Below are 15511 nucleotides of genomic sequence, written 5' to 3'. Positions count from 1 at the left end.
CCTTTACTAGTATTAGCGACCAATATAGATGTATTGGGGTCAAAAAACAAATCTGCATCTCTGCTTTGTCTAAAAGGGTAGTTGTATAATTAAGAACAGTATCTTGCAGGATTTAATAGTTGAAATTGTAAGAGTTGTTGCCCTGTCCCTTTCTCTGCGATTGTCATTCTAATTGAATCCAGAAAGAACAAAACCCTGTCCTTAAACATTTACATCAAAAGGTGCAAAGTTATGAGCAAAAAACATCCACAAAACATCCACATCAAATTAAATATTTTTCTTGATCAAATAACATGGAAAACAACCACTTTTTGTGCAGTAGTAATTAGTACATTACTGTATTGTACACTACATGACCAAAAGTATATGGACACCTGCTCGTCGAAACATCTCATTCCAAAATCATGGACATTAATAAGGAGTTGGTCCCCCCTTTGCTGCTATAAAAAGCCTCTCTTCTGGGAAGGCTTTCCACTAGATGTTGGAACATTGCTGCGGGGACTTGCTTCCATTCAGCCACGAGCATTAGTGAGGTCGGGCACTGATGTTGGGCGATTAGGCCTGGCTTGCAGTCGGCATTCCAATTCATCCCAAAGGTGTTCGATGGGGTTGAAGTTAGGGCTCTGTGCAGGCCAATCAAGTTCTTCCACACCGATCTCGACAAACCATTTCTTTATGGACCTCGCTTTGTGCACAGGGGCATTGTCATGCTGAAACAGGAAAGGGCCTTCCCCAAACTGTTGCCTCAAAGTTGGACGCACATAATCGTCTAGAATGTCATTGTATGCTGTAGCGTTAAGATTTCCCTCCACTGGAACTGTGCCTAGCCCGAACCATGAAAAACAGTGCCAGACCATTATTCCTCCTCCACCAAACTTTACAGTTGGCACTATGCATTGGGGCAGGTAGTGTTCTCCTGGCATCCCCCAAACCCAGATTCATCCGTCGGACTGCCAGATGGTGAAGCGTGATACATCACTCCAGAGCTTGCGTTTCCACTGCTCCAGAGTCCAATGGCGGCGAGCTTTACACCACTCCAGCTGATGCTTGGCATTGTGCATGGTGATTTTAGGCTTGTGTGCGGCTGCTCGGCCATGGAAACCCATTTTATGAAGCTCCCAAAGAACAGTTATTGTGCTGACATGGCTTCCAGAGGCAGTTTGGAACTCCGTAGTGTGTTGCAACCGAGAACAGACGATATTTACGAGCTTCAGCACTCGGCGGTCCCATTCTGTGAGCTTGTGTGGCCTACCACTTCGTGGCTGAGCCATTGTTGTTCCTAGACCTTTCCACTTCACAATAACAGCACTTACAGTTGACAGGGGCAGCTCTAGCAGGGCAGAAATTTGATGAACTGACTTGTTGGAAAGGTGGCATCCTATGACTGTGTCACGTTGAAAGTCACTGAGCTCTTCAGTAAGGCCATTCTACTGCCAATGTTTGTCTATGGAGATTACATGGCTGTGTGCTCGATTTTATACATCTGTCAGCAACAGGTGTGGCTGAAATAGCCGAATCCACTACACCGAACAAAAAGATAAACGCAACATGCAATAATTTGAAAGTTAGTGTCCACATCTCCTTCGCAGAGTAGATCAGGTAGATCCGGCTGTTTATTGTTGCCTGTGGAATGTTGTCCCACTCCTCTTCAATGGCTGTGCGAAGTTGCTGGATATTGGCGGGAACTGGAACACACTGTCGTACACGTCGATCCAGAGCATCCCAAACATGTTCAATAAGTGACATGTCTGGTGCGTATGCAGGCCATGGAAGAACTGGGACATTTTCAGCTTCCAGGAATTGTGTACAGATCCTTGCGACATGGGGCTGTGCATCATCATGCTGAAACATGAGATGATGGTGGCAGAGCAATGGCACGATAATGGGCCTCAGGATCTCATCACGGCATCTCTGTTCATTCAAATTGCCATAGATAAAATTCAATTGTGTTTGTTGTCTGTAGCTAATGCCTGCCCATACCATAACCCTAACGCTACCATGGGGCACTCTGTTCACAACATTGACATCAGCAAACCGCTCGCCCACATGACGCAATACACGTGGTCTGTTGTGAGGCCGGTTGGACGTACTACCAAATTCTCTAAAACGACGTTGGAGGCGGCTTATGGTAGAGAAATGAACATTCAATGCTCTGGCAACTGCTCTGGTGGACATTCCTGCAGTCAGCATGCCAATTGCACGCTCCCTTAAAACATGAGACATCTGTGGCATTGTGTTGTGTGACAAAAGTACACATTTTAGAATGGCCTTTTATTGTCCCCAGCACAAGGTGCACCTGTGTAATGATCATGCTGTTTAATCAGCTTCTTGATATGCCAGACCTGTCAGGTGGAAGGATTATCTTGGCAAAGGAGAAATGCTCACTAACAGGGATGTAAACAAATTTGTGCACAACATTTGAGAGAAATAAGCTTTGTGTGTGTATGGAACATTTCTGGGATGTTTTATTTCATCTCATGAAACATGGAACCAACACTTTACATGTTGTGTTTATATTTCTGTTCAGTATAATTTGAAGGGGAGTCCATATATATAATGTACATAGGCTGGTCATCTAGGTTTGCACCTGTATACTTTCCATCACCATGAAGAAAAACAATGCACAATACAGTAATTGATTACATTGAGTAATCAAGTGGTTTATGATTATGTAGCTCAGTTGGTAGAGCATGGTGCTTGCAATGGTAGGGTGGTCGGTTAGATTCTCACGGGGGACCAGACCAGTATGAAAATGTATTCACTCACTACTGTAAGTTACTCTGGATAAGAGCGTCTACTAAAATGGAAAAGGAATGAATAGTCCATTTCGGTTTTCACACATAAGTTAGTTGCATTTGCAAAGTATTTCAAGAAACTGGAAAACATATATAAATCAAGTATTTTTATATTCCATAAGTATTATAAGATGAACTGTTTCCCCTTTACATCTGTAAGAACGTTTTATGACCCCTTGACCAATTAAATTAATTCAAAATAGCTTGACATCAAAACTCTTAAATCCATTGGCTCTCAAAGTTGTCCGTTGCTCCATGCAACGAAATTTAGCTCAAAATCTGTTTCTTGCTTTGCTCTTAGGAACACGACACAATTGAGAGGAGTATTTCTGGGGTAGCGTTAAGTGTGGAGGTAGAGCAATTGAAATGGAAGATTCCTGGTGTTTGTGACGCCTGCCGTTTTGTGCGACGCAGACACGGCGGTGAGCGTGGTGAAACAAAGGAGTCATTGTCAGTCCTTTTGAGTTTTGAGTCAGTCTTTACCCAACAAGTTAATGTTAGGATATATAAGTTATCCTGTTAGAGCGTTTGTGGCGAATCCACTGCGCTGTTTCAGGTGCAACGTTTATTGTCATGTCGCAGCAGTGTGTAGGAGGAGATTCCAAGATGTGGGAAGAGTGCAGGAGGGCATGGGATTGAGGATTGTGTAGTTTCGGTGGATAACGTTGTGTGTCAACTGTAGGGTTGCACATGTTGCTGGGGATCGGAGGTGTCCGGTGAAAGAGGGGCAGGTTGAGGTGGCTAGAGTCAGAGTAGTGCAGAAGGTGTCATATGCTGAGGCAGTGAAGAAAGTACAGTCGTGGTTAAAAGTTTTGAGAATGACACAAATACTAATTTTCACAAAGTCTGCTGCCTCAGTTTTGATGATGGCAATTTGCATATACTCCAGAATGTCACGAAGAGTGATCAGATGAATTGCAATTAATTGCAAAGTCCCTCTTTGCCATGAAAATGAACTTAATCCACAAAAAACATTCCCACTGCATTTCAGCCCTGCCACAAAAGGACCAGCTCCCATCATGTCAGTGATTCTCTCGTTAACACAGGTGAGAGTGTTGACGAGGACAAGGCTGGAGATCACTCTGGCATGCTGATTGAGTTAGAATAACAGACTGGAAGCTTTAAAAGGAGGGTGGTGCTTGAAATCATTGTTCTTCCTCTGTTAACCATGGTTACCTGCAAGGAAACACATGCCGTCATCATTGCTTTGCACAAAAAGGGCTTCACAGGCAAGGATATTGCTGCTAGTAAGATTGCACCTAAATCAACCATTTATCGGATCATCAATAACTTCAAGGAGAGAGGTTCAATTGTTGTGAAGAAGGCTTCAGGGCGCCCAAGAAAGTCCAACAAGCGCCAGGACCGTCTCCTAAAGTTGATTCAGCTGCGGGATCGGGGCACCACCAGTGCAGCGCTTGCTCAGGAATGGCAGCAGGCAGGTGCGAGTGCATCTGCACGCACAGTGAGGTGAAGACTTTTGGAGGATGGCCTGGTGTCAAGAAGGGCAGCAAAGAAGCACTTCTCTCCTGGTAAAACATCAGGGACAGACTGATATTCTGCAAAAGGTACAGGGATTGGACTGCTGAGGACTGGGGTAAAGTCATTTTCTCTGATGAATCCCCTTTCCGATTGTTTGGGGCATCAGGAAAACACCTTGTCCGGAGAAGACAAGGTGAGCGCTACCATCAGTCCTGTGTCATGCCAACAGTAAAGCATCCTGAGACCATTCATGTGTGGGGTTGCTTCTCAGCCAAGGGAGTGGGCTCACTCACAATTTTGCCTAAGAACACAGCCATGAATAAAGAATGGTACCAACACATCCTCTGAGAGCAACTTCTCCCAACCATCCAAGAACAGTTTGGTGACGACCAATGCCTTTTCCAGCATGATGGAGAACCTTGCCATAAGGCAAAAGTGATAACTAAGTGGCTCGGGGAACAAAACATCGACATTTTGGGTCGATGGCCAGGAAACTCCCCAGACCTTAATCCCATTGAGAACTTGTGGTCGATCCTCAAGAGGCGGGTGGACAAACAAAAACCCACAAATTCGGACAAACTCCAAGCATTGATTATGCAAGAATGGGCTGCCATCAGTTTGGATGTGGCCCAGAAGTTAATTGACAGCATGCCAGGGCAGATTGCAGAGGTCTTGAAAAAGAAGGGTCAACACTGCAAATATTGACTCTTTGCATAAACGTAATGTAATTGTCAATAAAAGCCTTTGACACTTATGGAATGCTCGTAATTATACTTCAGTGTACCATAGTAACATCTGACAAAAATATCTCATAACACTGAAGCAGCGAACTTTGTGAAGACCAAAACTTTTGACCATGACTGTAGAGGAGGATGGGTGAGGGATTCTGAGAGGATTCCTGTGAATAGTAGATCTGTGCCAGCACAGAGGGATAGGCCAATGAGTGATATATGCTTCAGTAAGGTTGTTTCTTAGCTGTCATAGCAATAGTTACCAACTGTATTGCAGAAATGGAATGTAAATCCCAGAAAATATAATTTATGTTGTGGTGGCAGCTGCAGAGAAGTACTTGGGGGTATGAGATTTGACTTCAGAAGAGTTACAGCATGTGTGCAGTGGAGGCTGGTGGGAGGAGCTATAGGAAGGTGTGCTCATTATAATGGCTGGAATGGAATGCATGGAATGGAGTCAAACGTGGTTTCCATATGTTTGATACCGTTCCATTTATTCCATTCCAGCCATTACAATGAGCCTGTCCTCCTATAGCTCCTCCCACCAGCCTCCACTGGTTGAGTGGTAGTGTCCCCCAAGATAGGGTTAAAGTAGTGGAATAAGGTGATGGGTTTTATGAGTCTAGGGTTAGTTGGTAGGGTAATTAAAAGATGTGTGTGTATATATATATATATATTTTTTTTCTGGTTCCCCATTCCCATTTTGTATCACAAAGTGTAATGGACCTATACTATAGTTCAGTTGGGGGCGGTAATGCAACATATTGGATGCCAACCGCTGTTACTTAAACCTGATCGCTGGGTAAGCTGACACGAAGAAGGTTAGAGGAGTAGGTTGGATCAATCGTTGATAAACAAACTTTACTCTGTGTGGCGGCGGTTCGGCACAGCGGTGCTGTGACTGGGTCAGAGATGGTAGAAGATGGTGATGGAGAAGAAAGTGAAGCAAGTATGGAGCATAGTGGTACAAATAAAGGAGGGAGTAAGAAAAAGAAAGCGGGAGAGAAAGGGAGTAGGGGTTTGAAGGGGAGCGAGAGGTCTATGGAGGCAGAGAGGAGGCAGAAAAGGAAGTTTGAGGAGAGCAACCTAGTTTCCAACACTAGCGGAAGTTCGGAGGTAGAAAGTGCCAAGGAAGGGCAAGATAAGACGTGAGGTGAGGAGGAGCATAAAGTCATTCTGAAGTTAAGGGAGGAAGGGGGAGTTGGGGAGATGAGTCCGATAAGGTTGACGGCTGTGATAAGAGTTGATTTGGGAAGTTGTCAATGCTAAAGTGTTAAGAGATGGGAGCTTGTTGGTGTTCTGTAAGGACATGGCGCAGAGGGAAAAAGCTCTCAGAGTGAAGCAAATAGGGAAGTGTAAGGTGGTGTCGAGCAGCTGGACTGATCAAGCAGGGAAGCAGTGGATTAAAGGGCTGATAACAGGAGTGCCTGTGAGTGTTCGCACTAAAGAGGTAAGGGATAATTTGAGAGGAGGCGTTCTAGTGAATGTACAAAGATTGCAAGCAACAAGGGGTGGAGTTAGGGTAGATAGCACATCTATTCTGTTAAACTTCAAGGACTGGGTACTGCCAAATAAAGTAGCCATAGGATATATGAGTTATTATGTGAGGGCTGATGTACTGAAGCCTTTGGCAGTTATAACATCTTAGAGATTTGGGCATGTGGCAACAGTCTGTAAAGAGAAAAAGAGGTGTGCCAGGTGTGGAGGGGAGCATGAGTATGGGAAGTGTGGAGATGGTGTACAACCAAAGTGCTGCAACTGTGGGGGTGCTCATAGTGTGGCATATAGTGGGTGTGAGGCTATGAAGCAGGAAGAGGAGGTGCAACAAGTGAGAGTGGAGAGTAGGGTGTCATGCTGAGGCAGTGAGGGTGGTCCAGGTCCAGGGAGATATAGGTTCAAGGGAGAGATGGGTAAGAGCATCTAGACCGGGGATTACGGGGCAGGGGGGCGGCGATATGGTATACATAGAAAAGAGAAAGCTGGTGACGTTCATAGCAAGAGCTATCAATAGCACTGATAAAGTAGAGTCTAAAACAGAGAGGATTAAGCTAATAGTGAAAGCTGCTGGGAGACATCTGAGTATGACAGGGTTGACATGGGAAGAGGTTTGAGATGACCTCAATCAGCAGAGGGTGGAGTCATGTATTACTGGATCTTAGTTATGGTGGTAGTACTACAGTGGAATGCTCAAAGCCTGTTAGCTAATGGGCAGGAGTTCAAGCAGTTCATTGTAGATATGCAGGTGCCACCTTCATAAAGCAAGGACTTCCCTACAGGATGCTAGGTGGATGGAAAAGTGATGGAAAATCTGATATAAAATAAAGTTCTGTGACACCATTGGAAGGGCGACACCTTTTGGAGAAGTGTGGGGGATGATTAAGAGGATGAGTGGGGTCAGAAGGGAGTGGGATTATCCAGTGTTGACGAGTGGGGAGGATGTGGCAGTAACAGATGAGGAGAAGGCAGAGATGATGGCCAAAGCATTTGTCGAAGTGCATAGCTCGGGCAAATTTGTCAAAGGAGGGGCAGAGGGGGAGAGAGAGCACGAGAGAGGAGCATCCTGGAGTGATGGATAGGAGGGAGGATTTAAATGATGCATTGAATGCACAATTTACCATGGCAGAGGCGCAGTGGTGTAAGGCACTGCATCGCAGTGCTAGGTGTGCCACTAGAGATCCTGGTTCGAATCCAGACTCTGTCGTAGCCGGCCGCGACCGGGAGACCCATGGGGCGGCACACAATTAGCCAGCGTCGTCCAGGGTAGGGGAGGGAATGGGCGGCAGGGATGTAGCTCAGTTGGTAGAGCATGGCATTTGCAATGTGGGGATTCAGGTTCTCTGTAGAGAACTCAAACAGTGTTCTTTACCAGGAGGAAGGTGGGAGATGAGGTATGCATGAGGTTATATGGGAGCAACTTGGAGAGGGTGGGGGCCTTCAGGTTCCTTGGGGTATACTTTGATACTAGACTGACCTGGGCAGAAAACATTGAGAGAGTGGTGGGAAAGTGTAAGAAGGTGCTAAATGTGATGCGCTGTCTGACGGGGAAGGAGTGGGGGGCTGGGCGTTCCTCATTGAGGACCATGTATGTTGCATTGATCCGATCTGTAATAGACTATGGCAGTATAGCATACGGTTCGGCAGCCCGGACCTCATTGGAAAGGCTAGATGTCATACAGGGGCAAGGACTCAGAATATGTAGTTGGGCATCTTGGACGTCCCCAGTGGCTGCATTACAGGTGGAGATGGGGGATATGCCATTGCAGATTAGGAGACAGCAGCTGGCAATTAATTATTGGGTCAACCTACAGGGACATGGGGTGTCTCATCCTGCGAAAGGGATTTTACAAGCATGCTGAGAACATGAGCGAAGACCGAACACGAGCTTTGGGTGGGTGGGTAATACCCAGGCGAAGGAGATGGGAGTTTAGTCCAACGGTAGCTATTCCTGTAAATCCACCATGGCTACTCCTGCCTCCAGTAGTTGATCTAGAAGTGTTGGAGAGACTACAGAAGTATAGGGAGAGTGTTGATCCATCTGATTTGTTTAAGAGATGTCTGGATACTGTGTATCAGGATTTTGTGGCCATTTACACAGATGGTTCAAAAGATCCCAGGACAGGAGGTACTGGGTCAGCATTTGTAGTGCAGGAATGTGGGGTGGAAGTCAGGAAACATATTACAGATCATCTGGCTGTATATACGGTGGAGCTGATGGCCTTAATGTTGGCCTTGCAGTGGGTGGAGGAAGTCAAACCAGATAGAGTAGTTATTTGCTCTGATTCATGTGCAGTGTTAATGAGTCTCCAGTCCTTTAGCTCAGGTAGCAGACAAGACCTGCTTTATGAGGTGCTACAAACCCATGGCAGGATTAGACAGATGGGTATACAGATAAGATTTACTTGGGTCCCAGCCCATGTGGGGGTGGAGGGGAACGAGGCAGTTGATGTACTGACTAAACAAGCACTTAGTAGTGGGGATGTTGATGTTGTAGTTTCAATGAGCGAGGCAGAGGCAAAAAGCCTGATATGATGGTGCAGAGATGGCAGTTGCAGTGGAATAGAGTCCCCTGTAGCTCAGTTGGTAGAGCATGGCGCTTGCAACGCCAGGGTTGTGGGTTCGTTTCCCACAGGGGGCCAGTATGAAAATGTATGCACTCACTAACTGTAAGTTGCTCTGGATAAGAGTGTCTGCTAAATGACTAAAATGTAATAATAAGGGCTGGCATTTATTTCAAGTACAGAGGAAAGTCGGGGAGGATGGCAGGAAGGGACAGAAGAGAGGAGGCTATTTATACAAGATTAGTGGTGGGACACAGCCAGTTGAATAAGACATTAAATGTGATAGGAAAGCATACAACAGGAAAGTGTGATTATTGCCAGGAAACAGAGACCGTGGAGCATGTATTGCTACATTGTGGGCAGTATCAGAGGGAAAGAGAGAGGATGAGATCTACTATAAGGGGATATAGGAAATTAGTTTAAAGAGTATATCGAGTAGAACGTCATTAGATATAGTCTCAAATATTATGTTATCTTTTTTAAGGGCAACGGGGCTGGCAGGTAGGATTTCGTTTCTCCCTGTCTCTGGCCCACACTCCAGTACAGTAGGTGGCGGTAATGCACCATAACGTTGGGTGCCAACCGCCGATAAACCCCATTGAAGAAGAAGAAGTCCGTCAACCCCCTCTATCATAACAACAGCTCTAGAAGCGAAGCATATGTCTAAACTCTTAAAGAGATTTTTGTTTTTTAGCCAAAACTGATGAGTGGTAAGTTGCACCTTAATATTATATATTTCTGGAGTAAGATAAGTATTCATCGGATATAATTCTAATGTCGAAATTGTTTTGAGGTGCGAGTGTAAATGAAATGGCTTTGATGATAGCTAGCTTGCTTTGGCTAACCCAAAATGTGTCAATGTTTAATCTCCTGTTTTTAGCTCCCCATATGATCGCTGCTTGTTGGCTAAATTTACTAACCACCTTGTCATAAAGAGTGAACAGATTAATCAGATGTGTGTGGCAATAGCTAACTCTCACATTTGGTTGTCACTAGATGACTAAATTAGCTAGCTGCAGTGTCAACCATGTAGCTAATCTCGGTTACCCAGAAGTAAAATAATCTCGCCAAAGTTGGTCATTTCGTCTTTTACTTCTGGGGGGGATGCCGATATAATAACAATTGTGATTACCTTTGTGCGAAGGAAGAAAGCTAAGTCTCCTCCCTCGCAAATGGAAACTCTCGGCCAAACCCATCCCTTCCGTTAATTTCACCCGTGTTTATCATGGCCAAAAAGCTAATGTTTGTTTTCACGTATTTTTACGATACAGACCATTTTGACTTTGTGGCTGTGGAATCTAGTGGAAACCGTTTATCATCCGCACACGGCTTCAAAATCACCGCACCAGTTTAAGCACCGCCTTCACCCAATCCTGATTCGTCCAAATAATCGACGACGAAAACCCCAAACCAAGAATTTACAGCTGCTAGTAATCACGTAATTCTACATTAGCCTTAACAGATTCTCGCCGTTTCATCTGTCAAGAGAGATTACCATGTAGCTAACTAGCATTAGCTAGATCAACCGGTCAGCCCAGTGCAGAATCCTCCCACTCCATTGCTCTCGCTTAATGTGTGTGTGTCTAAATGTAATTGTTTTTATGACAAGGCCTATAAGCACACCTGTCATATAGTGAAACATCTCAGTAAGCTTTTTGGGCCATATATCTACTAGACATTTTTTGGGGGGTGTTTATTTTTATTTACAGCTTGTAACGGCACAACTGAATGGGAGGAGAATGGGCCTGCCAAGATCCTCCTTTCTTTCATTCTAAATTAAACATTTTTAGTACGCATTCACCATCACATGTACTTGAAATGATAGTGACATACCTTTTCATTAATGCTATTGAAATTGTGAAATTATTCCAATGTTTCGTACCGTTTACCTTTTTATGAAATTGAGCACATTGATAGATATAAAGTCAACTTTTAATATGACCGTACTTGAAATGTCCTCCGGCACAGGTAGGCAATCTGCAAGATGGTGCTGGCAGGCTTAAATAATAAATGAATGTTAAATCAATTGCACTAAGTTGTTCTTGTTTGCTGTCACACAATTTACCATAAGGTGTAAAACAATTTTTACCAAACTAAATTTGTAACTAGTATTTAAGTAGTTTTCTGACCAGATACATTATTTACTCTTACTTGAGTCATTTCTTAAGAGGGCTACTTTAACATTTTACTTGAGGAAATTACAATCTATGTAACATTACTTTTACTTAAGTACATATTTTCACTACTCTACCCACCTCTTGACTCTCAAACCCTTCTTATTATTCTTAGGGTTTTCAGAGGTTAGCTTCGCCCACGGTTGTGTGTGTGAACTACAATTCCAACGCTGTATTTTAACATTTAGAAACGTCAATCATCGCGTGCGAAATGGGTTTCGAAACATATGCTGATATTCCCCTTATCTTTCATATCAGCGAGAAACAATCTTTCAAAAAATATATATACTTACTGTAGCAGTTTTGCACAGATCCATACGCTGTGTGCATCCAGTTGGCGAACTACACTTCCTCCCCAGTTACGATTACACACAGGTGTTCGGCGCATGCTAGACAGCTAATTAGCACAGGTGGCCGCCTATGTCTTCCGTAAACAAGCGCTGTTACGTGGAGATATAGCTGTGTGGGAACACTAACCCGAACCCTATAAAAGGTGTGTAGTAATTTAACGCCTAGTGTAGGGTTGAGAAGCTACTGGAAGTGTTGTTGAATCCAATGGGTTGCTTTAGCATTAGCTAGCCTAGCATGCTGACAAAAACAGCAGTTTAATTAAAAACTAGAAGTATTTCAATCTTCTCGATTCACCTTTCATCCTTACTGGATGATTAGCAGTACAACAACATATTCCATGCCTGAATTAAGGTACATTTTCCCAGCCATATACCGTGCCGGGCTCTGGCTGGCCACATTCCGGCATAGCACCATTCCGACTCGAGATAAATGAACTAGAGTCGAATCCTTTTGGCTACATCGCACTGCAGACAGAAAGAGTCCATAGAGAATGATAGAGGCCTCTACTTCTTCTTCGATTATGTTTAACGGAGGTTGGCATCCAATAAATGTTGCATTACCGCCACCTACTAGACTGGAGTATAACTCCCTTACACTTTGCTTGAAAAAAAATACACCTACCCTACCATCTAACACTTACAAAAAAATATATATATATACATTCTCCACTATTTAAATCTATTTAGTCCTACTTCAGGCCAACCGTCTGAAAGGATAGGACACCACCACTTAACACACCCTGTAACTCTTCTGATGTCAAGTCTTGCACACCCAAATACCTCACTGCAGCTGCCACCACATAGAGGCCTCTAGTGGCCAAAAGGCTGTATTAGAATGGGTAGCGCCATTGAGGGCCAACTTCATTGGCTGATCCCTCCTGGTGACCCTGTTGGAGTCATGTGTAAATGTCCAACTGGGTCATCAGGAGGAATCAGCTAATTGTGAAAAAGAAAATGGACTACTTCAAAATGGAAATAGCATGCGCAGTGCCATTGCGGCTGTCACAGACGCTATAATGGCACAGATACAAAGATGAGTCTATCTATCTCTGAAAGAATCTCATAGAACAATATGAATTAGATACGATTAAAGTCAAATTCCATAGCCTTTAGCCATCATTGCAGCATTGTCATCACTGTTATGGGGTTGGCATCAGACATATGGTGTATGTAGACAACACCTGTGCCACACTGATCAACATGGGGGCCCCACAAGGGTGTGTGCTCAGCCCCATCCTGTACCCTGTTCACCCATGACTCCGTGGCCAAGCACGTCTCCAACTCAATCATCAAGTTTGCTGACTACACAACAGTGGTAGGCCTGATTACCAACAATGACGAGACAGCCTACAGGGAGGAGGTGAGGGCCCTGGAGGAGTGGTGCCAGGAGAACAACCTCTCCCTCAACAAAATGAAGGAGCTGATTGTGGACTTCAGGAGATGGCAGAGAGAGCAAGCCCCCATCAACATCGACAGAGCCGCAGTGAAGAGGGTCAAAAGCTTCACGTTCCATGGCAATCACATCACTGACAACCTGAAATGGTCCATTCACACAGACAGTGTGGTGAAGAAGGCGCAACAGTGCCTCTTCAACCTCAGGAGGCTAAAGAAATTCATCTTGACCCTCACAAACTTCTACAGATGCACCATTGAGAGCATCCTGTCGGGCTGCATCACCGCCTGGTACGGCAATTGAACTGTCCGCAACCGCAGGGCTCTCCAGAGGGTGGTGCAGTCAGCCCAACGCATTACCAGGGGTACACTGCCTGCCCTCCAGGACATCTACAGCACCCGGTGTCACAAGAAGGCCAAGAAGATCATCAAGGACCTCAGCCACCCGAGCCATGGCCTGTTCACCCCGCTACCATCTAGATGGCGGAGACAGTACAAAGCTGGGACCGAGAGACAGAAGCTTTTTTTCAATCTCCAGGCCATTAGACTGTTAAATATTCACCACTAGCTGGCCTCCGCCCAGTACCCTGCCCTGAACCTTAGTTACTAGCCAGCTACCACCCGGTACTCTACCCTGCACCTTAGAGACTGCGGCTCTATATACATGTAAGTCGGAAGTTTACATACACCTTAGCCAAATACATTTCAACTCCGTTTTTCACAATTCCCTGTCTTAGGTCAGTTAGGATCACCACTTTATTTTAAGAATGTGAAATGTCAATTATAGTACATAATTATTTATTTCAGCTTTTATGTCTTTCATCACATTCCCAGTGGGTCAGAAGTTTACATACACTCAATTAGTTTTTGGTAGCATTGCCTTTAAATTGTTTAACTTGGGTCCAACGTTTCAGGTAGCCTTCCACAAACTTCCCACAATAAGTTGGGTGAATTTTGGCCCATTCCTCCTGACAGAGCTGGTGTAACTGAGTCAGGTTTGTAGGCCTCCTTGCTCGCACACACTTTCAGTTCTGCCCACACATTTTCTGTAGGATTGAGGTCAGGGCTTTGTGATGGCCACTCCAATACCTTGACTTTGTTGTCCTTAAGCCATTTTGCCACAACTTTGGAAGTATGCTTGGGTCATTGTCTATTTGGAAGACCCATTTGCGACCAAGCTTTAACCTCCTGACTGATGTCTTGATATGTTGCTTCAATATATCCACATAATTTTCCTTCCTCATGATGCCATCTATTTTGTGAAGTGCACGAATCCCTCCTGCAGCAAAGCACCCCCAAAGCATGATGCTGCCACCCCCGTGCTTCACGGTTGGGATGGTGCAAGGCCCCCCTTTTTCCTCCAAACATGCAGATGGTCATTATGGCCAAATAGTTCTATTTTTGTTTCATCAGACCAGAGGACATTTCTCCAAAAAGTACGATCTTTGTCCCCATGTGCAGTTGCAAACCGTAGTCTAGCTTTTTTATGGCGGTTTTGGAGCAGTTGCTTCTTCCTTGCTGAACGGCCTTTCGGGTTATGTCGATATAGGACTTGTTTTACTGTGGATATAGATACTTTTGTACTCGTTTCCTCCAGCATCTTCACAAGGTCCTTTCCTGCTCTTCTGGGATTGATTTGCACTTTTCGCACCAAAGTACGTTCATCTCTAGGAGGCAGAACATCATTATGGCCAAATAGTTATATTTTTGTTTCATCAGACCAGAGGACATTTCTCCAAAAAGTACGATCTTTGTCCCCATGTGCAGTTGCAAACCGTAGTCTGGCTTTTTACACCTCCAATTGACTTAAGTGATGTCAATTAGCCTATCAGAAGCTTCTAAAGCCATGACATCATTTTCTGGAATTTTCCAAGCTGTTTAAAGGCACAGTCAACGTAGTATATGTAAACGTCTAACCCACTGGAATTGTGATACAGTGAATTATAAGTGAAATAATCTGTCTGTAAACAATTGTTGGAAACATTACTTGTGTCATGCACAAGGTAGATGTCCTAACCGACTTGCCAAAAGTATAGTTTGTTAACAAGAAATTTGTGGAGTGGTTGAAAAACGAGTTTTAATGACTCCAACCTAAGTGTATGTAAACTTCCGACTTCAACTGTACATAGTCACTGAACACTGATCACTTTTTAATAAGGTTTACATACCGTTTTACCCACTTCATATGTATACAGTGGGGGAAAAAAGTATTTAGTCAGCCACCAATTGTGCAAGTTCTCCCACTTAAAAAGATGAGAGAGGCCTGTAATTTTCATCATAGGTACACGTCAACTATGACAGACAAATTGAGAAAAAAAATCCAGAAAATCACATTGTGGGATTTTGAATGAATGTATTTGCAAATTATGGTGGAAAATAAGTATTTGGTCAATAACAAAAGTTTCTCGAGACTTTGTTATATACCCTTTGTTGGCAATGACACAGGTCAAACGTTTTCTGTAAGTCTTCACAAGGTTTTCACACACTGTTGCTGGTATTTTGGCCCATTCCTCCATGCAGATCTCCTCTAGA

At 44.3% G+C, this 15511-nt stretch overlaps 1 protein-coding gene across 2 annotated transcripts in view; it reads left to right on the top strand.

Moving 5' to 3' along the window:
* Window positions 1-9669: 9669 nt before the first annotated feature.
* mgarpa (mitochondria localized glutamic acid rich protein a) overlaps window positions 9670-15511 on the top strand; it is a 46533-nt gene continuing 40691 nt past the window's right edge. The window contains exon 1 of one of the 2 annotated variants that reach the window (XM_041852040.2): window positions 9670-9773. Coding sequence is in view for 1 of the 2 variants with exons in the window: in XM_041852022.2 (XP_041707956.2) it covers window positions 9767-9773 (7 nt within the window). In the remaining variant the exon portion in view is untranslated. The remainder of the gene's footprint in view (window positions 9774-15511) is intronic. The other variant, XM_041852022.2, reaches the window with a different exon arrangement.

The sequence above is a fragment of the Coregonus clupeaformis genome, chromosome 3, assembly GCF_020615455.1.
Source record: "Coregonus clupeaformis isolate EN_2021a chromosome 3, ASM2061545v1, whole genome shotgun sequence".
NCBI lineage: Eukaryota > Metazoa > Chordata > Actinopteri > Salmoniformes > Salmonidae > Coregonus > Coregonus clupeaformis.
This window is presented reverse-complemented; position numbering and strand designations above follow the sequence as displayed.